Genomic DNA, 21675 nt, shown 5'->3' on the forward strand with positions numbered 1-21675 from the left:
ACTGAATGTTGAAAGAATGTAGGGTGGATGTGGAGAGGATGTTTCCTTTTGGAGTATCCAGAATTAGAGGGCACAGCCTCAAAATTGAGGGGGGGCCCATTTATAACAGAGGCAAGAGGATTTTTTTTTGCCATAGTAGTAAATCATTGGAATGCTGTGCATCAGACTGCAGTGGAGGCCATATCTGGATATATTTAAGGCAGAAGTTGATCGTTTCCTGATCAGTCAGGGCGTCAAAGGATATGGCGAGAAGGCAGGTATATGGGTTGAGTGGGATCCAGCCTCAGCCATGATGGAATGGCAGATCAGTCTTGATGGGCTGAATGGCTTAATTCTGCTCCTATGTCTTATGATCTACGCATTTTAATCTGACTTGCAGCCTGCCACACTTTCTGAGTTTCCTTTTTCTTAAAGGGAAACCACGCTCACAATCTGAGCGTGCACTCCGGGGTCCATCTACTTTTGAGAATTTCTTGAACATCTTCAAACAATGTTGCCGTCTGAGGTACCCATGGCTGTGACTGTGAATTTCAGTTGCATTAGTCCTAAATCGGAATATCTGATGTTTCCCTTTGGAGCTGCTGGCAAAGAGTCACCACTTTTTGGTGCCATCTTTGGAGGGAGAACTAGACACCACTATGAAGAAAAAGAATCAGTCAATAAGAATTTAAAGACGAACCATATGGAAATTTACAACAAAGAATACTGCGTGGAATGCACTGCCTGAGTCAGTAGTGGAGGCAGATACACCAGTGAAATTTAAGAGACTACTAGGCAGGTATATGGAGGAATTTAAGGTGGGGGGGGTTATACGGGAGGCAGGGTTTAAGGGTCGGCATAACATTGTGGGCTGAAGGGCCTGTACTGTGCTGTACTATTCTATGTTCTATTAGAATGAATGAGATAAGAGAGAGAGTAATTGGCAAGCACAAAAGTCAATTTAGTTTTTTTAATTTATCGCCAGGAACAATAGCACAGTAGACCATATGCATAAATTGTTTAATAAGTGCACAATCAGAAATGAAGCGACCAAATATAAAACAAATTCTTTTAATACATTATTTGGTTTACACAGATGAGAAATCAGCAATGATATTTCTAGTTACAATGACATCATTACTCACAGTTCAGATCGATAGTAACGACATAACTCTTCATCAGTTGGTTTTAAGATTTTCTTATCAGGAAGGTTAACCACCCAGCCAGGAGCAAGACCAAAAAAAATTTGCAAGGGATCCTTGCGCATTGTTAACATGCTATACATCACGTCTTTACTTATATCTGGTAAAATGTACCCATATTTCTTGGCAAGTACCATTCGTTCCTTTTGAACTTCTGCTGGATCTGCTAAATAACCACGATTTCGGGCATCTGAATAGTAAGGAACCAGTGCCCCTGGTGGAAGCATACGTTTTGGAATGGGTTGTCCTCTCAGAAAAAAAGGCACCGGCTTGCATAAAACATCTGTTTGAATGCAGAAAAAATAATGAATGCTGATTTATGAAATTCGATTTACTCAAAATGTAGTTTTCTGCACACCAGTTAACATACTTAAATTGTAACTCAAGCCCAATATAACCAGAAAATTTTAACTGAGGTTTCACATTATATATTAGACATAACCACCACATACCATTTTACAGGATTAATTCAGTTTACTGCTAATGAGGCTGAAATTTAACTCTACTAAATTGGCTTCAAGGAAGTTGAGTTTGGTGCTTAAAATGGAAGAGAAATTGATTAGGGAGGAAATTGATTAGCAAGGCAATCTCAAGGAGGATGGTGGCAGGCAGGAGGCCATCCTTTAAGGACTGTTGGTTAGGCAATAGAAACACTTATTTTTCTTCTGCTTTACCTGCACTTTGCCATCTGAATAACTTTTTTTTTATTTCAAAATATACTTTATTCAAAAATAAATATATACAATAAACCATTCAATAACTTTTCATCCTTTACATACGTTTCCATTATACTCAGTAAAATATCCGTGTTTATAGCCACCCACGTGGCACTCCAGTAGTTCAGCTTAGCATCTCATTGTTGAGGGGTATACTCCTCGCCCACCGACCCCTCCCACTCCCACGGGTGGAGAAAACCTATACTGTGGTCCTTCCCCACCGAGCCCTTACGGTGGCTGCACCAAGTTTCAGTGCGTCCCTCAGCACGTACTCCTGCAGCCGAGAGTGTGCCAGTCGGCAGCATTCTCCCACGGACATCTCCATGTGCTGGTAGATCATCAAGTTTCGGGCTGACCAAAGAGCGTCTTTCACCGAGTTGATGATCTGCCAGCAGCACCGGATGTTGGTCTCCGTGTGCGTCCCTGGGAACAGCCCGTAGATCAGAGAGTCCTCTGTTACGCAGCTGCTGGGGATAAAACGTGACACTAGCCCGTCCATCCTCCTCCACACCCTCTTTGCGAACTGGCAGTGTGCAAAGAGATGGGTCACAGACTCCTCCTCACTGCAGTCCTCCCGTGGGCAGTGGGGTGCGGGGACGACATTCCGGGCGTACAGGAGGGCTCTGACTGGGAGGGCCCCTCTCACCGCCAGCCAGGCGAGGTCTTGGTGCCTGTTGGTGAGATCTGGCGATGAGGCATTTTGTCAGATGAACTGGACAGTCTGCTCAGGGAACCACCCCACTGTGTCCATCACGTCCTTCTCCTGCAGTGCCTGCAGGACACTTCGTGCCGACCACTGCCTGATGGCCTTGTGGTCAAAGGCGTTCTCCTGGAAGAACTTTGCTACGTGGGACAGGTATGCCGGCAACGACCAGCTGACTGGGGCGTTGCGCGGGAGTGGGGCCAGACCCATCCTTCGTAGCCAGGGCGACAAGTAGAACCTGGGCACATAGTGGTACTTGGTGCCCACATACCTGGCCTCTACACACAACCTGATGCAGCCACATACGAAGCTGGCCATCAGGGTGAGGGCGACATTGGGGACGTTCTTGCCCCCGTTGTCCAGGGACTTGTGCATGGCGGTCCGTCTCACCCGCTCCATCTTGGATCCCCAGACGAATCTGAAGACAGCCCGGGTGATTTCCGAGCTGTAGGAGCGGGGGACGGGCCAGACCTGCGCCGAGTACAGCAGCCCTGAGAGCACCTCACACCTGATGACCAGGTTCTTGCCCGTTATCGACAGGGAGCGCCCTCCCCACAGTCCCAGTTTCTGTTTCACCTTGGCAGTCCGCTCCTGCCAGTTCTTGTTGCACGCCTCAGCCCCTCCAAACCAGATCCCCAACACCTTCACGTGGTCAGACCTGATGGTCACCCTCATCTACAAGCAGAAGGGGGAAAGGGAGGATATTAGGAATTGGAGACCCATCTCTCTCCTGAATGTGGACTACAAGATCCTGTCCAAGGCTATCGCCAACAGGGTCAAGTCTGCTCTGGGACAGGTGATCCACCCGGACCAAACCTGTGCTGTACCGGGCAGGAAGATCTCAGACAGCCTCGCGCTGCTGAGGGACACCATCGCCTACGTGCAGGACAGGGGGGTGGACGCCTGCCTGGTCAGCTTGGACCAGGAGAAAGCCTTCGACAGGATATCGCACATGTACATGGCGGACGTGCTCTCCAAAATGGGATTTGGGGATGGAATCCGGAATTGGATCAGACTGCTCTACACAGACATCCGTAGTGCAGTCCAGGTCAACGGGTGGGAAACAGACAGCTTCCCCATCAGGTCTGGAGTCAGGCAGGGCTGTCCCCTCTCCCCTGTCTTGTTCGTCTGCTGCATAGAACCCTTTGTGGAAGCCATCAGGAGAGATGAGGGCATAAGAGGGGTGACGCTGCCAGGCAGTGGAGGGACCCAAGTGAAAACCTCCCTGTACATGGACGATGTCACCGTCTTCTGCTCTGATCCGAGGTCAGTTCGCAGGTTGATTGGCACCTGCGAACAGTTTGAGCTAGCGTCGGGGGCCAGGGTCAACCGCACGAAGAGCGAAGCCATGCTCTTTGGCAACTGGCCCGACCGATCCAGCCATCTGAATAACTTAATTTTGCACAGACAATCAACCATTGATCACACATGTAACGACCCCAGTATCTTTGGCATGTGTCTCCTATAGCAGTGGCACACTTTTACCTTGTAATGAGTACATGCTTCTTTCCTTTCAAATCTTTTTATTATTTTTATCCAAAATAAACGCGAGTACATCAAAGTAAACAACACAATGTCACAAGAAAAAAAAATTATATAAAGATTGAAAAAATTTTGTGATGAGAAAAAACCCCTACTAAGCAAGAAAAGTGGGAAAAAAGAAAAACCTCATTAGGTGTTCAACCCCAGAGCCATGCATCATACATAAAGCTTCTAAAGATAAACATCAAACCACCAGCAAAAAAAAAGTACCAAAAAATTTACAATTAGATCGTGCAGAATCCATCAATTAACTCAATGATAATAACGAGCAAATAAACTCCATCTTTTCTCAAAATCAAACATGGGTTCAAAGGTTCAACTTCTAATTTTTTCCAAACTAAGACATAGCATCACTTGAGAGAACCATTGTGACAAAGTGGGAGCCGTTGTATCCTTCCACTTCAACAAAATGGCCCTCCTAGCTATCAATGTAACAAATGCAATAACATGTTGGTCAGACACAGGGATACCATGGATATTTTGAGGAATTATTCCAAAAAGCACAGTTAATTTGTTAGGTTGTAAATTAATTTTAAGTGCTTCAGAAATTGTTGAGAAAACTGACTTCCAGAACTGTTCCAGTACAGAGCAAGACCAAAACATGTGTGACAGTGTAGCTGTCTCAGTTTTGCATCTATCACAATAACTATTAACATTCGGGAATATTTTAGACAATCTCTCCTTCGTCAAATGGTAACGATGTACAATTTTAAATTGAATCAATGAATGATTAGTACAGATCGATGCTTCTAAGCTACAGTAATTCACACTTAATGGTCTGTTTAACACCTTAAAATCAGGTATAGTGAAATCTAGATACCAGTGCTCCACAGGTTGTGTCCTTGGCCCAATTCTCTTCTCCCTATATACTCTACGTGGCCAGATTCTGCTCTAACTCCATCTAAGTTTGCAGATGACACCACTATGGTGGCTCCTATCTCAAATAACTATGAGTCGAAGTACAGGAAGAAGATAGAGCTGAGTGACATGATGTCATGACAGCAACCTTTCCCTTAATGCCATCAAAATAAAAGAGCTTGTCATTGACTTCAGGAAGTAGGGCACTGCACATGCCGTTGTGTTTATCAACAGTGCTGAGGTTGAGAGGGTTGAGAGCTTTAAGTTCCAAGGACTGAACATCACCAATAGTCTGTACTGGACTAAGCACATAAAAACCGCAGCCAAGAAAGTTCACTTATGCCTCGACTTCCTCAGAAGGCTACAGAAATTTGGCACATCCCATCAACCCTTATCGATTATTATTGATGCACAACTGAAAGCACTGCTGGATCCAACTGTTCTGTTCTTAGACTAGACTGATTATTATTTTCTTTGCTGTTTAACAATTATCTACTTGCATTTTACATAATTACTGTATACAGGTAAAGGCTTACTATGATTCCTAGTGGCTATATTAAGCACATAACAATTTAATATGCCTCTAGGGGTTATAGAAAGTATAATTCTGGAAAGCTTTGGAGGCTTCTTTGTTCTGCATTAAATGAGCAAGTGTTTTCTCATTGGTTAACTTGGTACTACAGTTTTGAATAAGTTTTCTAACTGGTTAGTTTTTAGCTACAGATTAGAATAGATATTTTCCTTCTACCTGAGTATAAAACAGCTAAACACAAAGCAGCGCCATCTTTAATCTTAGTTTTCCCTGTCAATGTCTGCTTAGCTTTCTTCTGTTCTATGAACTCTTAATAAAAATGACCATGAAGCAACCATGCACTCTTTCCTGACTTCGAGAAGAGCCTTGGATTAAAACACCAGAATTGATCGGCAGCTTATCTGGATGTATAATGGCTTGGTATGGCAAATGGTCGCAAAAAAAACTGCAGAGCTGTGGAGACAGCTCAGCATATGACAAAAAACAGCCACCCTTTATGGACTCTGTCTGTTCTTCTCACTGCCTCATTAAAGCAGTTAGCATAATCAAAGAGCCCCCCATTCCACCCTGAACATTCTCTATTCCAACCCTCCACCCCTCTCACCTCCATTGGGCAGAAATTACCAAAGCCTGTAAACTTGTACAACCAGGCTGAAGGACAGTTTCTAGCCCATTAATTTAAGATTTATGGTTTCCTAATATGATAAGATGGACTCTTGACCTCATAGGCTACCTCATTATGCTTTTGCACTTGCTCTGTAGCTGTTAGTTTATTCCGCATTGTTATTTTTTCTGTATCTTGTTCTACTTGAATGCACTGTGCAATGATTTGATTTGTATGAACAGCATGTAAGCCAAGCTTTCCACTGTATATCAGTACATGTGGCAATAATAAACCAATATCAATACTGATTTCTGGGTCAAAGCACCAGCAACATAAAAAAATGCAAAATGAGAAATTAATTTTAAACAGGTCTAAAGATATGCAAGAGGCTCTGGTTGATTTTTAATAATCTATTAAAACAGTGCTTACCTAAACTTCGTGGATCATAGAATCCAGTAGTTATAATTCCACCATTCTTTTCAACTGCAGCTATAGCAAGTTCCGATGCCCACTGGACTTCAATGTTTACTTTTGCTGCAAAGTTGTCAGCACCCTAGAATTTAAAAAAAAATACAGCTGATTACTCCAGTCATAATAACATTTACAAAAGCAATGAATTATTGAATCTGGGTTTTATTTTATAGCAGTTGTTACAAAGACCACCCACCTGAAGGAACAAAGATTTCTTTGACTATACCTACATTGTTTTCTTCTGGAAGATTTGCTTTACCAGCTCATAAACTGTATGCTTTTGCTTCCATCTAATGGCAGACAGAAAAATAACTATTCAAATAAACTGCAGCTATCTTTTCTCCTTTATTACAGTAAGTACCAGGGTTAAGTAGGACAAAAGAAAAATAAAGCCACTGACATGAAAAAAAGTACTGCAAGGCCTACTGCTGAATTGTAAAGTTTAGTTTCAGAATCTAGCCAGCCTCAAGTGCTTTGCATTCAATCTACCGTTGATCTTCTCAGCTAAGGATTTGCCACCTCAAAAACACTATTCTAGCGTTCACCTGACCAGCCTCTGCTCTTCTTGTAAATTAGACTTCTGCTCATCAAAAGTTCTGCTTTCCATTTCTAACCCAAATACTTAATTCATTAATGCCATGCGCACGTTTTAAAAGTTAAAAGTCAAATAATTTTAAACTTTCTGGATTCACAAATCCGAATGTTCTCCTAACTCTAGATGGCTGTGAGATGAATGGGGTTTCAGGAGTTGTAGAGCTAGGAGAATATTTGGATTTGTGAAGCTAGAAAGACATTTTAAAATTGTTTGACTTTTAATTTTTAAAGTTGGTTTTATATATATTATTTTATTCACGGTTTAAGTAGTTCATCTAACATTCAGTTAAAATTACCACAAAATTGAAAGGGGAAAGGAGAGGGTAATGGGAGAGGGGTACTGGAGATCAAAGAGCCAGGAATGGAGAGGAAAATGGTGCATGGAAAGGAGAGGCGGCTTTAGAAATAAGGATAAAAGAGCTAGACTGTCCCGACGAAGGGTCTCGGCCCGAAACGTCGACTGTACCTCTTCCTAGAGATGCTGCCTGGCCTGCTGTGTTCACCGGCAACTTTGATGTGTGTTGCTTGAATTTCCAGCATCTGCAGAATTCCTCGTGTAGACTGGAGATTGCTTAGAAACAACTAAGGAAAAGTGGGGGCAATCTTAAGTGGAAAACTGCAGCTCTATCCATTCTTTTCTGCTTATGTCTCAGTTTTTAAGCAGTTGTATTGCTTCTAGATTAAAGCCTTGCTGCTAATGAGTAACTTGTCAATGAGATACATCAAATGAATTGCAGTCATTAGCAATTAAAGAAAAGATTTTAAGAATTCCTAATCCAAACACCTCTTAACGAAATTTAGTTCGGGGACTAAATCTACTGCTGCAGTTGAGGATTCAATGCGGCAGATTTCTCTCCTACTACTGAGATGATTGGTAGAACAAAAGGACCTGGGAATACGATCCATAATTGAGTTCAAGTTTAATTATCGTTCAACCATATACGAATATCCATGAATACAGCCAAACGAAACAGCATTCCTCTGGGGCCAAGGTGAAAAACAGAGTTCAACACTCTTACACAGCACAAGGGACTTACAGCACACTTAAGTAAAGATAGTCACTCAAAAAAAAAATATATAGCCAAAGATCCTGAGTGATACATCCTGTAAACTGATGGTGTAAGGGTGTTATTGGCAAGAACAAACAGTCCTCAGCAGTCCGCACACAGACGTACGCACGCATGCACACCATCCAGCTTGTCATTCTACTGATTGAACACTGGAGGGCAGCATCGACAGAAGGGACCAGTCCCCAACCCAGGATGGACACTGCACTACACTGCAACTGGCACCTCCTCTCCTGAACGGTTGCAACATTCAAGCCCATGGCTTGAGGCCTAGTCCTCGCTGCAACCGAGAGCATGCAGCTCCACTGCCACTTACCTCGCCAATAAACAAGGGAAGTGGACTTGCTACAGTTTACATTACCAATGTCCAACAGGGTTGCGTGATCGCAAGAGAAACACCTAAGGCAATCACTTGCTGTTAAACCTCCTTTGCACACCAACTCTGACTTCCTCCTGTAGCAGGCAGTAACACAGCCCCCACCAAGACCAGCTTCTCCACCAATAGGCAACTTGCTGATGGGGAAGACCTGCAGTACTTGCAGTTTTTAATGTACAGCATTGTCTTGCGAGAGTAAAAAATGTTTAAAAAACAAAAACACGTTGGTTGGCCTCCGGGAGGCTGCTCCATTGAAGGTGTCGCCATCTTACTGAAAGAGACCCTGAAAGCAGCATCCCAGGTAGGTAGGATTGTAAAGAGAGCTTCTGGCACATGGGCCTTCATTAATAAGGCCAATGAGTACAGGAGTTGGGATGTTATGTTGAAGTTTCACAACAGGTTGGTGGAGCCAAATCTAAAGAATACTGAGCTCCATACTTAGAAGAACTATATCAATATGAGTGCAGAGAAAATTGACAATACAAGGACATTGCTGGGGCTTAACGATCTGGACGACAGGGATAGATTGATTAGGTTAGGACTTTATTCCCTAGAGTGCAGGAGAATGTGGGGAGATCTTTTAGAGGTACACAACATTATCAGGGGTATAAATAGGCTTTTTCCCCTCAGGTTGCCTGAGACTCGAACTAGAGGCCATAGGTTTATGGCGAAAGGTGGAATATTTAGGGGTATCTGAGGGGGATGTTCTTCACTCAGAGAGCGGTTCAAATTTAGAGTGAGCTGTCTGTGGAAAAGGTACATGCAGGTTCAATAGTAACATTTAAGAGAAGTTTGGATAAGTATATGTAGAGGAGGGGAGGGATATGGGCCGGGTGCAATTAACAGGGACTAGGCAGAAGATCTAGTCGACATGGACTAGATGGGCCAAAGGGCCTGTTTCTGTGCTGTAGTACTCTATGACTCTACTTGCATGCAAATATAAGCTTCTGGGGCAGAATAAAGGATTGAAATCAGCAGAGCCTGTTACCCTACAAGGTTAACAAGGAACACTACTTGGCTTTATTACCTCCTCCACTAACTGGATTCCATAGTCTCGTTTCAGTGGCTGCACTGTAACTCCTCTTGCATTTACCAATTGGGTCAGATCAATAGGTTGACATGGATCCACTCTACCCAGATCTATCAAATATTGGAGTCGATTCAAACTTAGTGGCTGGTATTGCCGCCGATTACTGAGAAAAGAAATCAGAAAAAGAATTCATTTAGTGCAAATATTATAAATTAACAGAATTATATATGATGTGTCCTTTTTCCCATGATGCTTCCCCAAGGGAATAAAATCTTGTCTTTCAGTGTCATGTCTATTATACATACATGATTACAAAGAATTAGATATTCATGAACACAGAGATGTACACGTATAGAAAACTTGCATCTATGTAGCAAGTCCCATAAAGTCACAATACCCAGTAATTACTTACAGCTCTTTAATGACTGAAAGAAAAGTAGCAGCAGACAAAAAAACAAGAAAATAAATAAAGTGATGACTACTTGTGTTTAAATTCCTGAAGACTCACGTGGCAGAACTGTGCCATAACCGAGACCATTTTGCACCTGCAGCCAGGTGTAGTCTACCTCTAAACATACGCATAGTTAAACCTATACCTAATTCGTACACAAACACGCATATACAAAAATTCTCAATAACCTGTACACACCTTTGCAAACACCAAAGCCATGTGCCTACCTGTATGTATATAAACATGCACAGTATTTTGGATTTTGTTTTCCAGATACGTTTATACTTTAAGAAGTTCATGCAATTTTTTAAATGTGGATATTAAAGATTTTACATTTATATGTATGGAAATGTGTGCATCTCCACACACATGCCTGCACAGACAGCACATATATCCAGACTTCCATATACTAGCTGAGAACAGAATTAGTAGCACTCTCACCTCTAATTCAGAACGATCCAGGTTCAAATACCGATGTCATAATAGAAATCTAGTCTAACAAGATCCATTCTACTCTTCCATACGGATAGAGAACATCCAATAATCAAATATCTACTATTAAAATTAGTTTATTTGCTATAAGCAGTCTGGGGTGCCCAGAGATCATGAAAGGTGCTACATCAGAGCACATCTATTTGAACCTGTTTAGTTATGTAAAATGTATGTATAATAATAAATATGTTAGTTCATGTGCATGCAAACATATGTATTTTCAGATAATAGGGCATTCTGATGAAGATTTAAAATTTGGGAGAAAACAACCTTAACCCATAGAGGTATTTATTCACCAACCTGTGCCCTTTATTGTATCCATATTTTGGAATAACAATATAAAATGGAGTCTGACCACCTTCAAATCCTAATCGTGGACGGTTTCCACGCTGTGTCTGACCTTTGTGACCTCGACCACTTTTTTTTCCTCCATGGATACCCCTGCCACGTCTTTTTTCCTGGAAAATAAGCATCATTCATCAGTAGTTATTTGTGTCAGAGCATGCTCCTCTGTTCCATGTAAATGCAAAAAAAAAATGGCTTTCTCATGACCACAGTAAGTTCCTTTGCCCTTGCTTATGAAATGATACTTATGATAATCCTAATTTGGCCAAAGAAACATCTTAGAAGCTCATAGAAACATCTTGACTACCATTTTTGTTGCTATTTCCAGAATCACTGGAGTAGGACTCAGTTTAAATTTTGATTGTACCAAGGTAAAATTGTCTCGCAGTACTTTATGGGAATACTGGTGTCAGCTTTTATATACATACTAATGGCAGCCAGTTTTACCTGGCCACCATGTCTTCAAAGGTTCACTTATTCTCAAAGAATGTGTCCATATACAACTGATTTGTCTTTGAAGCTCCATTGTCTTTAAATTGTTCCACATCAAATGGATGAGCAGATATTTTCTAAGTTGAAATATTAGCAAAACCAAGACTGTTGTCTTCAGTTCCATGAAAAAAAGCACAATTCCCAGGCCAACACCACTAACTTTCCCAATGCTAAGTGTGGGAAACACATCTAAACTGTTTTCATCTTCAGCGTCACACTTAACCCAGAGTTAGAATTTACAGCACAGGAGCACACTCGGCTCAAGACAGCCAAATATACATCTATTTAGGTTACTGCCACATACAAGCTGTTAACCAGTTTTTAAGGTTATAGCTCTAGTGTTTAACCCGATAATCACAATTTTGCTTCACAGTACTGAGATGTTACAATGCTCTTAGTCCTCCTATCTGAACATGCACAAGGTGCACAGTGATCTCCTTCAAGTTTCTGCAAAATCCCCACTCCTGGTAATTTCCACCTACAGCTCTGTGAAGGCTGGTGGTGGTGCAAATGCAATTGGAGCAGCAGCTTTGTGCTGAGATACAGAGCTCAGGGCTGCCCCAGAGAACAGGCCATTGCTGGGTACTGGCAGCTCCTGCTCCATGTTGATATACTGCCCAGGTCCTATGGTTCTCTCTCCCCCCCTCCATCACCACCTACTGAAGATGGAAGCAGCCGTCCTTCTGTCTTGGGCATTACAGTACTCCAAACCCGCTGGCGTAAAGGAGGGTGGTAAGGACCTTTATGCCAGCGAGACCTGGACTGTCTACAGCAGACACGCCAAACAGCTCAAGCATTTTCACCTGAGCTGTCTCCGCAGACTCCTCCACATCAGGTGGCAAGACAAAGTCCCTGACAAGGAAATCCTGGAACGAGCTGGGCTCTGCAGCGTCTACACCCTCCTGCTGAAAGCCCAAGCCAGGTGGGCTGGACATGTGGTCAGAATGCCAGACAGCGATTGCCTAAGCAGCTGCTGTACGGAGAACTGTGTCAGGGCAAGCGCTCAGTCGGGGGGCAGAAGAAACGTTTCAAAGACTGTCTCAAAGCGTCCTTCAAAGGCCTGGGTGTTGACATCAACACGTCGGAGACGCTTGCCCTCGACCGTCCAGCTTGGCGCCACAAGATCACCACAGGAGCCCGTGCAGCTGAAGTCAGGCGCACCATCGAGGCGCAACAAAAGCGTGCTGTGCGCAAGGCCCGAGCAGCATCCACTGCCACGACAGCACCCACCCACTTGTGTCCCACATGTGGGCGAACCTTCAGGGCCCGGATTGGCCTCATCAGTCACCTCCGGACCCACAGCCACCAATCTCCCATTTGACTTTGAAGCCATGGTCATCTTCGACTACGAAGGATGAACAACAACAACTCCAAACCCAGAAACACCTCAAGGGTAATTTACAGTTGAACTTATACCACAGAGAAATCACTAGGCTGAGGAGAGCTGTGCAGATAAACAAGGAGCGAGGGAGACTGCGACATCCATCACATCTGAGGTAATGAGGGAGATCAAACGATCCAGGCAGTCTGTCAGTATAGAACCACCACTACTAGTCCTCAACAACAGTGAACCCTCATCACATCAGCCAGGCTGCAACACTGACACCCACGTCTGAGTGCTGAGCAGTCATTCACCCCAACACACTAAACTGTGGACCATCTGAGTGCTGAGCAGTCACTCACCCCAACACATTAAACTGTGGACCATCTGAGTGCTGAGCAGTCACTCACCCCAACACATTAAACTGTGGACCATCTGAGTGCTGAGCAGTCACTCACCCCAACACACTAAACTGTGGACCATCTGAGTGCTGAGCAGTCGCTCACCCCAACACACTAAACTGTGGACCATCTGAGTGCTGAGCAGTCACTCACCCCAACACATTAAACTGTGGACCATCTGAGTGCTGAGCAGTCACTCACCCCATCACACTAAACTGTGGACCATCTGAGTGCTGAGCAGTCGCTCACCCCAACACACTAAACTGTGGACCATCTGAGTGCTGAGCAGTCACTCACCCCAACACACTAAACTGTGGACCATCTGAGTGCTGAGCAGTCACTCACCCCATCACATTAAACTGTGGACCATCTGAGTGCTGAGCAGTCGCTCACCCCATCACACTAAACTGTGGACCATCTGAGTGCTGAGCAGTCGCTCACCCCAACACACTAAACTGTGGACCATCTGAGTGCTGAGCAGTCGCTCACCCCAACACATTAAACTGTGGACCATCTGAGTGCTGAGCAGTCGCTCACCCCAACACATTAAACTGTGGACCATCTGAGTGCTGAGCAGTCGCTCACCCCAACACATTAAACTGTGGACCATCTGAGTGCTGAGCAGTCACTCACCCCAACACACTAAACTGTGGACCATCTGAGTGCTGAGCAGTCGCTCACCCCAACACACTAAACTGTGGACCATCTGAGTGCTGAGCAGTCGCTCACCCCAACACATTAAACTGTGGACCATCTGAGTGCTGAGCAGTCACTCACCCCATCACACTAAACTGTGGACCATCTGAGTGCTGAGCAGTCGCTCACCCCATCACATTAAACTGTGGACCATCTGAGTGCTGAGCAGTCACTCACCCCAACACACTAAACTGTGGACCATCTGAGTGCTGAGCAGTCACTCACCCCATCACACTAAACTGTGGACCATGCAAGAGCACCAACCAACTGTATGGGTTCCCTTTATGTTCCTAATAGCCAGGCTCACTGCACAGCAGCAAGGTAAGCAAGACTTTACATCTCTTCCCATCTCCCTGACTCCTGCAATAAGCAGTGGAGGTTTGTATTAGCGCACTGCTGTCAACAATGCAACTTCATATGTATAATTTTAGAAAGACTCTTAACTGTTGATTCCTTTAAAGCTCATTCTGGAACACACCCTGACCACCAGGGAAAGTACCATGTACTCTACTTGTGAAAAACGTCCTGTTTTCCACTAATCCTTCTACCCTCTGACTTAAAAACAAATTCCTCTAGTTAAGAACTTGTCAAGGGAATTACACCCTTCTCATATACTGTCCAGGTTACTCATATTTTTAATACCTTAATTAGTTTTTCTTCTATCTCCTTTTCTTCCAAGAAAACAATCCAACCTACTCATTTGATAAATTTCCCTCCTGGCAACATTCTTCTTAGTACTTCCTACGGTATAGTTTTGCACTCTTCCCATAGATGGAGAGCGGAACTATACATTGTACTCTGTGGCTTAACTGTTCCAGGTTGAATTCCTTGCTTTTATATTTTATGATCTCACTGACAAAAGGCAAGTGTTCCACATATCTTAACTCTCTTGGTCAAGAACTTTAAGCATCTGAGACATGCACTTCAAGAACTTTACCTCAACATTCCTAAGTGCCATACTGTGCAGTGCAAGCTTTTGTCTTGCTTTCAATCTAGTGTTAGCTGGATTAAACTGTTTGTCACTTTCATGCCAATCTCTACTTTCGTTCCTTAGTTACACAACTAGCATCGGTATCATTAACACTTAGTGATGATAGTCTCTACATCTAAGTAAAGATTATTAACATATAGATTGAAAGGCGATGACTTATAATTGAAACCTGCATAACATTACTATTTTAAGGCAGTATCACAGGGTTAAAAATACTCCAGATCTGAACTGTCTAATGAGAAGTGTCTCCTTCAGGAATTTGGTGTTAGGCTTGTTAGTAATTTGGTGTGCCATCAGAGGTAACAGAGTACTACTTAAGCTTCAACCATTAAGATATGAACCTGGAAAACGATGCTGATATTGGTTTACTTTTTCTGCTTCTTGATTTGGAGGGTTTTGGAAAAAGAGAGGTGGTGATATTCCTCAGAACTTTGCAAAAGTTGCTATAGAATTCCACAACTCAGGAGAGCAGGTGTCACTGCTGCCCACATTACCAGCCAGGTTGAGTTCCTCCTCAAAAGTCTTTGTCATGGGTAATTAACGACTATGTTGGCATTATCACTGTCTTCATTAACAGGCAGTTCCTAGAAGTGGCTTACATTTTCTATGAAATCAAGGACTTTTATTGCCTGGAAACACCTTGTTAAAGGACTTCCGTTATGTATTTAAGTATAAAGCCCATTCCCTCATATACTTCAGTGACTGAATCAATGATAACTTAATTCATAAAGGTCATAAATTGGTCAGGTACTTCAGGTGGGGTGGCTGTGGCAAGTGGAATGCCATAGTGCTGGGCAACCAAATAGTCATCCTCTAGAACAGTGATTTAGGTGAGGCAATTATGTACAATATACACTAGCATGTTATCATACAAAGTTAACAAGCAGTGTGGGCTCAGAGGATGCAGAGAAGTTTCAAGCAAATATAAAGAATGTGCCTGAAGGAATATAGTGTGGAAAATGTAGAATAGTTGACATTGGTAGAAAAACTTTGGTACCAATGAGGTTCACTCTTCACTCCCAAGCTGTCTGCTGAATCCAGCTTCTCATTAACTAAACCTAAATTTTCAAATTCACATTGTTTTTAATGCCATTCATGCTTTTGCACATCTCCATCTCAGAGATCATCCTCTGTTTTGAGATTCCTACATTTCTCTAATTCTAACCCTGGCATCTCCATCATTGATAACAATACCCTGTGTTTGCTTTAATTTGGTGAGAAGCTCACAAGCACCTTAAATCGTGCTACATTTGCCAGTATTTTGATGATCTGCTCTGATATTTTGTCAGGTGGCTTGGAATTAAATACCGAGTTGGTAACACTACTGTGAAGTTCTTTGGGGAACATTGTCCCACTAAAAATTTAAATTACTGTTGCACTTGTTCACACATTGTGGGATGTTTGTCTTTCTGGAGATGACCATGCTTTCTGTCTTCTTGGTGTTGAGAGGCCTCTGCGATTACTTTCTGCTGCCACTATAGTGAGTAGTTCTTGAAGTTTTGTTTCTGAATCAGCTATTAGTACAATGTCAACAGCATATCTGATGTTATTTATATTATGGCCTCCAATTGTGAATCTTTGCTACTTCTCAAGATATTTTCACTATACAGGTTGAAAAAGTCTGGCAAAAAGACACAACCTTGCCTGCCTCCTCTCATGATATTCACATACTCACTCACTTCTCCTTCTATTCTGATTGATGCTGTCTAGTCCCAGTATAAGTTTCTTAAGAACGTACATCTTTCCCATCTATGTCAAGATCTTGAAGCATTTCCAGAAGATCTTGGTGTCTGACAGTGTCAAAAGCTTTTGTATAGTCTATGAAACTCAGGTATTTTGGCAGCCTAATAACAAGTGATGGCAGGTGCAACACAGATATCAAATACAGAATAGCAATGGCGAAAGAAGCTTTCCAAAAAATGAAGACCATATTAACAGACAGAAAGATGAGCATGTACACTAAAAACAGAATACTGCAGTGCTACATTTATTCTATCCTGACTTATGGAAGTGAATGCGGGACCATTTCTCCAGCAATGGAAAAGAGACTAGAAGCAGCTGAATTATGGTTCTACAGGAGAATGTTAAAAATATCATGGACCACACACACACACACATCAAATGAAGAAGTTCTCAGAAGAGCCCAAGCAGTTCGATCACTCATACCAACAATAAGGGAAAGACAACTCAGATTCCTAGGACACATCATGCGGAAAGATGAACTAGAAAAACTCATACTCTCTGGAAAGATTGAGGGAGTAAACCTAGACAGATAGACTGTTGCACTGGCGGGAGTAAAGGGTTCAAGAGTTTCCTCTCTGGGATTTGTTTATAAACTACAGGCTGACCTCACAGTGAAACATTGCTACAGGGACCAAAGTTTTGTGGCCGGCTGGATTTTAGTTCATCTCCTACTCAGCAGAAGCCTACAAGTTCCGTGGGACAGGGCAGTAGATTCGGATCAATGTAGGGTGGGTGTAGCCTATTTTCTCGGTTGCACCATGCCCGTGACGGGACCGGCTCTTCCAGCGCGGACGCTCCGGTGATCCCTTCCCGAGGACAGTTAGAGGACGCCGAGGAGTAGGTAATGCCCCCGCAGTCTCTTGTCACCCGCCCTGAATGCACCGCTATCTCACCCTTTTCTTGGCTCCAGGGTTGGGCCTGAGATTGGCAAGAGAAACCCGGGGCAGCCGCCGCACCAACTCCAGGCCCGTCCGGACGCCACTCCACGACATGCTCAGCAGGAGAACCACACACTTTACGTTGCTGCAAACACCGCGCGCGCGCGACCGTACTTTACGGCAAGAGCAAGGCTAGGCGCGAGCGATCCCGGATTGACCCATTTGTCCTTTAATGTACAGACAATGGTTTTATTGTTTTTATCCCCTGAGCCTTTCCTACCTAACATGCGCACAGAAATTGAATTAAATTATATCGTTAGATACATTGCTTAGAAACCATTTCGGAAAGACAACCACTCAAAACCATTCCCGACACATTGGGGAGGAGAACTGCAGCAAAGACAAGCGGACACAAAGATGAACTGCGCATGTCCCGGCCCGGGGGTGGGTGTCGGTGTTGTGCGCTTGCTCAGTGAGCCAGGAATTTTTTTTTCTTTGTGATTGACATTATCGTAAGCTAATCAGCGTGTAAGGTCGTGGGGCAGCTGGCCGAGACATCAAATCGACAAGAGGGGGAGGGAAGCTTCCGCCGGGAGTTGTAGGGTGGCAGTGCTGCGGGTGGGACTGTCGCTTTAACGGCCCAGGAGCAGGGCTTTGCGGTGATATTGCCGACGAGCCGAGTCTACTGTGGTATTGGCCTGGTGGTTAACTGGACGATTGTTATTTTTGTTGTGTATGTGCGGTAACAATATGTCATCGCCGATCATCGTTCCCGCCGTAAAGAAAGCAACAGCTGCGGTGAGTCTCACCTGGACGGCGATGGACAAAGGGCGGGCGCTGTTTCATTGATTAATGTTGTCCGGTTCACTGTACACTGCCCTGAGTCCCGTTAGTTCCCGTAGTGGAGAAATGTTTTGCATAAAATTGCAGGGTAGTAGAAAGGAAGGCTACTGATATTTGCTATCTAACGAAAACAACTTGTATTTCTGTAACGTCCTGTAGGCGACCCATTGTGACAGTTAATTTAGGTGTCATTAATGTTGGAGTCGGGGAAACACGATAGCAAGGTGCACATAGCTTTATAATTAATGTCCTCTCGTGAAAATTATACACAATTTCCGTGTAGCAAGTCAATGCTTACTTTATTTTCATTCATTATCTGCTGTTAGAGTCCACAATCATCTCAGCACGTTTTCTGAATAGATTTGTAAAGTTTTGGAGTTCTTTAACATTTTCTTTGTAATTCCTTACATGCACTTCAAAGGATTATTTACATTCTGGTTAATGTTTTGCACATCCTCAGTCTGAACTTAAGGTTTTCTTGTTTTCATATTTCCAAATATTTTGCCTTGATGCTTTAGTTTAAATACTTGGTACTTAACCTTGATATTTCAGTTTGAAATTAACTGTCGTGCTCAGTCTAATTTATTCAGATCAGAGCTGTCTAACTGGGTTTTTCAAATGCAGGAGTTTCTCAGGTTACTCATGGAATTGGTGAGAAGTTGCTACAATATGTAAAGAGCTGTCTGCAAGCTTGTTGATGATAATATTTTTAATGATATGTCATTTTCTGCAAAATGAGTTACTAATAGGGCCATGTGTAGATTTTGTTTAATGTTGTCATATTAGGAAGAAAAATAGATTTGTGCTGAATTTAGGTTGATGAAAGACTAAAGGAAGGCACCGTGCAAACATTGAAGGGTTGGAGCTGGCCTATTTTTGACAAAACTTATTTCACTTTGATTATTTGTATTAATGTAACAGGCAAGATCACCACAAATATCTTTATACTTTATAAAGATTAGAACTGAAATCTTGTTTAGAGGAGGGAGGATAGTTCATAAATCAATGAAGGGTTATGTGTACTGTTGTGACACCTCAGAATAAAAGGTTTGCTTGACTGCTTGCTTCCAATGGTCTATCCACTTAAATAGGTAGCATGAAATTCATCACAGTATTTGGTTTTTGAGAATACCATGTCCATTTCTGCTCTTCATTATTTGGTGGATGAAACTGACACTTTGATAGAAGTTTCAAAGCTTAGAATCACTGGTATAGAAGAAAGACCTTCACTCTGAGTGGAGCCATCAGGACGCTGTCATGACAGCATTTTTTTTTAGCAGGCTTTCTTATTTTTACGAGTCCGAGCTGGTAGCTCGACGCTCAACCCAGCACGGATGGAGTGCGTGCAAGGGAGACGGCTGGATTCGAACTTAGGAGCCTTCGCTCTGAAGTCCGGCGCTGATGCCACTATGCCACCAGCCGGCAAAATCACGGATATATGTAGTGATATTTGTTATCTTTGCACAGCAGTACAATGCCATACATAATAGAAAAAAATGTGAATATGTGAATTACTGTAAGTCTGTGTTTGTGTGTATGTATGTGTAATAGCTAAAGTAAATTAGTACAAAAATAGAAACAGAAAAATAGTTCATGGGTTTAATGTCCACTCAGAAATCAGATGGCAGAGGGGAATAAGCTGTTCCTGAATTGTTGACCGTGTGCCTTCAGGCTCCTGTACCTCCTTCCTGATGGCAGGAATGAGTACAAGGCATGACCTGAGTGATGGGGGTCCTTAATGATCTTAATGATGGACGAGGCTTTTTTGAGGCATCACTTCTTGAAAATGTCCTAGATACTTCAGAGGCTAGTGCCCATTATGGAGCTGACTAAGTTTACAACTTTTTGCAGCTTATTACAATCCTGTGTAGTAGCTCCCACCCCCAAACCAGACAATGATACTGCCAGTTAGAATGCTCTCCATCTATGAAAATTTTACAGTGCTTTTAGTGACAAACCAAATCTCCTCAAACTCCTAATGAAATATAGCCGCTGTGTTGCCTTCTTTATAGCTACATGTTGGATCCCGGATAGATCCTCATAGGTATTGACACCCAGGGACTTGAACTAGCTCACTCTTTCCACTTCTGATCCCTCTGCGGACTGAGGTGGGTACCATCGTCTTGCCCTTTCTGAAGTCCACAATGAGTTCTTTGACCATACTGATGCTGAGTACAAGGTTGTTGCTGCGACACACTCAACTAGCTGATATATCTCACTCCTGTACGCCCTCTCATCACCATCTGAAATCTGCCAACAGTAGTTGTGTATCATCAACAAATTTATAGATGGCATTTGAACTGTACTTTGCCGCACAGTCATGGGTGTAGAGAAATGTTATTTCTAATCCACACAGATTGTGGCCTTCTGGTTAGGAAATCAAGGATCCAGTTGCAGAGGGAGATACAGAGGCCCAGGTTTTGGAGCTTTTTAATCAGAACTGTAGAAATAATTGTGTTATACGCTGAATCAATAAACAGCATCCTGACATAGGTATTTGTAGCAACACACATAAAAGTTGCTGGTGAACGCAGCAGGCCAGGCAGCATCTCTAAGAAGAGGTACAGTCGACGTTTCAGGCCGAGACTCTTCGTCAGGACTAACTGAAGGAAGAGTTAGTAAGAGATTTGAAAGTGGGAGGGGGAGGGGGAGATCCAAAATGATAGGAGAAGACAGGAGGGGGAGGGATGGAGCCAAGACAAATGGGTGTTTGTATTTAGGTTTGATGTACTTTTGAGTCGAAGTACATTTATTACCGAAGTATGTATACAGTGTGCAACCCTGAGATTCAACTTCCCACAGGCAGCCACAAAACAAAGAAACATCAAACATCCAATGCGCAAAAAAGAACAAATCGTTCAAACAGCAAAACACGAGCAAACAACGCACACCATATTAAACATCAAACCTTTTGAGTCCTTGAAACAGTCTAGGAATTTTCAGTGTAGTTCAGTTCAATTTAGCTCTGTGTCATTTGTTGACTGCAGGGCGCAGAGCCAGTCCACATCGAAGTCCCAATCAAAATTATACAAAATAGCAAATAAGAAATGTGTAACCAGAAACACATATAACATGAAGTGCGGAGTCCTCTAAAAACAAGTCCAATCCACCAACTGCGCCGATCAAACCTTATCCCAAACCGAAGACTGCTGCAGAGCACCTGCTTGCCTTCTGCTCTTGCCCTCGTTGAGCTGATCATGGGTTCCCGCGCCACCATTAGGCCGCATATTCTGTTCTCAACCATGCCGAACCCCCTCAGAGACAGCAAAAGCACCAGATCGCTCAGCTGGCCCAAAAACACATTATCAAAATGTAAATTATGTGTTTCAATTGCAAACATATTAGTAA

At 43.1% G+C, this 21675-nt stretch overlaps 2 protein-coding genes across 2 annotated transcripts in view; one reads left to right on the forward strand and one right to left on the reverse strand.

Moving 5' to 3' along the window:
- Positions 1-1034: 1034 nt before the first annotated feature.
- Positions 1035-17813, reverse strand: mrpl15 (mitochondrial ribosomal protein L15). Its single transcript, XM_072254871.1, has 5 exons — positions 17500-17813; positions 10918-11075; positions 9672-9837; positions 6566-6689; positions 1035-1464 (listed from the first exon to the last, which is right to left on the reverse strand). Exons 1-5 carry the CDS (start codon positions 17596-17598, stop codon positions 1121-1123), a joined length of 891 nt encoding a protein of 296 aa, XP_072110972.1. The 5' UTR covers positions 17599-17813; the 3' UTR covers positions 1035-1120.
- Positions 17814-18066: 253 nt separating this feature from the next.
- The window catches only part of lypla1 (lysophospholipase 1), a 45919-nt gene continuing 42310 nt past the window's right edge, over positions 18067-21675 (forward strand). The window contains exon 1 of the mRNA XM_072254908.1: positions 18067-18282. Within this exon, the coding sequence (XP_072111009.1) occupies positions 18220-18282 (63 nt within the window). The 5' untranslated portion in view covers positions 18067-18219. The remainder of the gene's footprint in view (positions 18283-21675) is intronic.

Source organism: Mobula birostris, chromosome 1 (genome assembly GCF_030028105.1).
Source record: "Mobula birostris isolate sMobBir1 chromosome 1, sMobBir1.hap1, whole genome shotgun sequence".
Classification (NCBI taxonomy): Eukaryota; Metazoa; Chordata; class Chondrichthyes; order Myliobatiformes; family Myliobatidae; genus Mobula; species Mobula birostris.

Excerpts from the sequence above, each read along its gene's own strand:
- mrpl15 (XM_072254871.1), bottom strand. The coding sequence starts at position 17,598 with ATGTCGTGGAGTGGCGTCCGGACGGGCCTGGAGTTGGTGCGGCGGCTG. Across the intron at positions 9,838-10,917 it reads GGATACAATAAAGGGCACAG|TAATCGGCGGCAATACCAGC; the intron begins GTTGGTGAATAA and ends TTCTTTTCTCAG. Across the intron at positions 1,465-6,565 it reads CTATGATCCACGAAGTTTAG|ATGTTTTATGCAAGCCGGTG; the intron begins GTAAGCACTGTT and ends GCATTCAAACAG.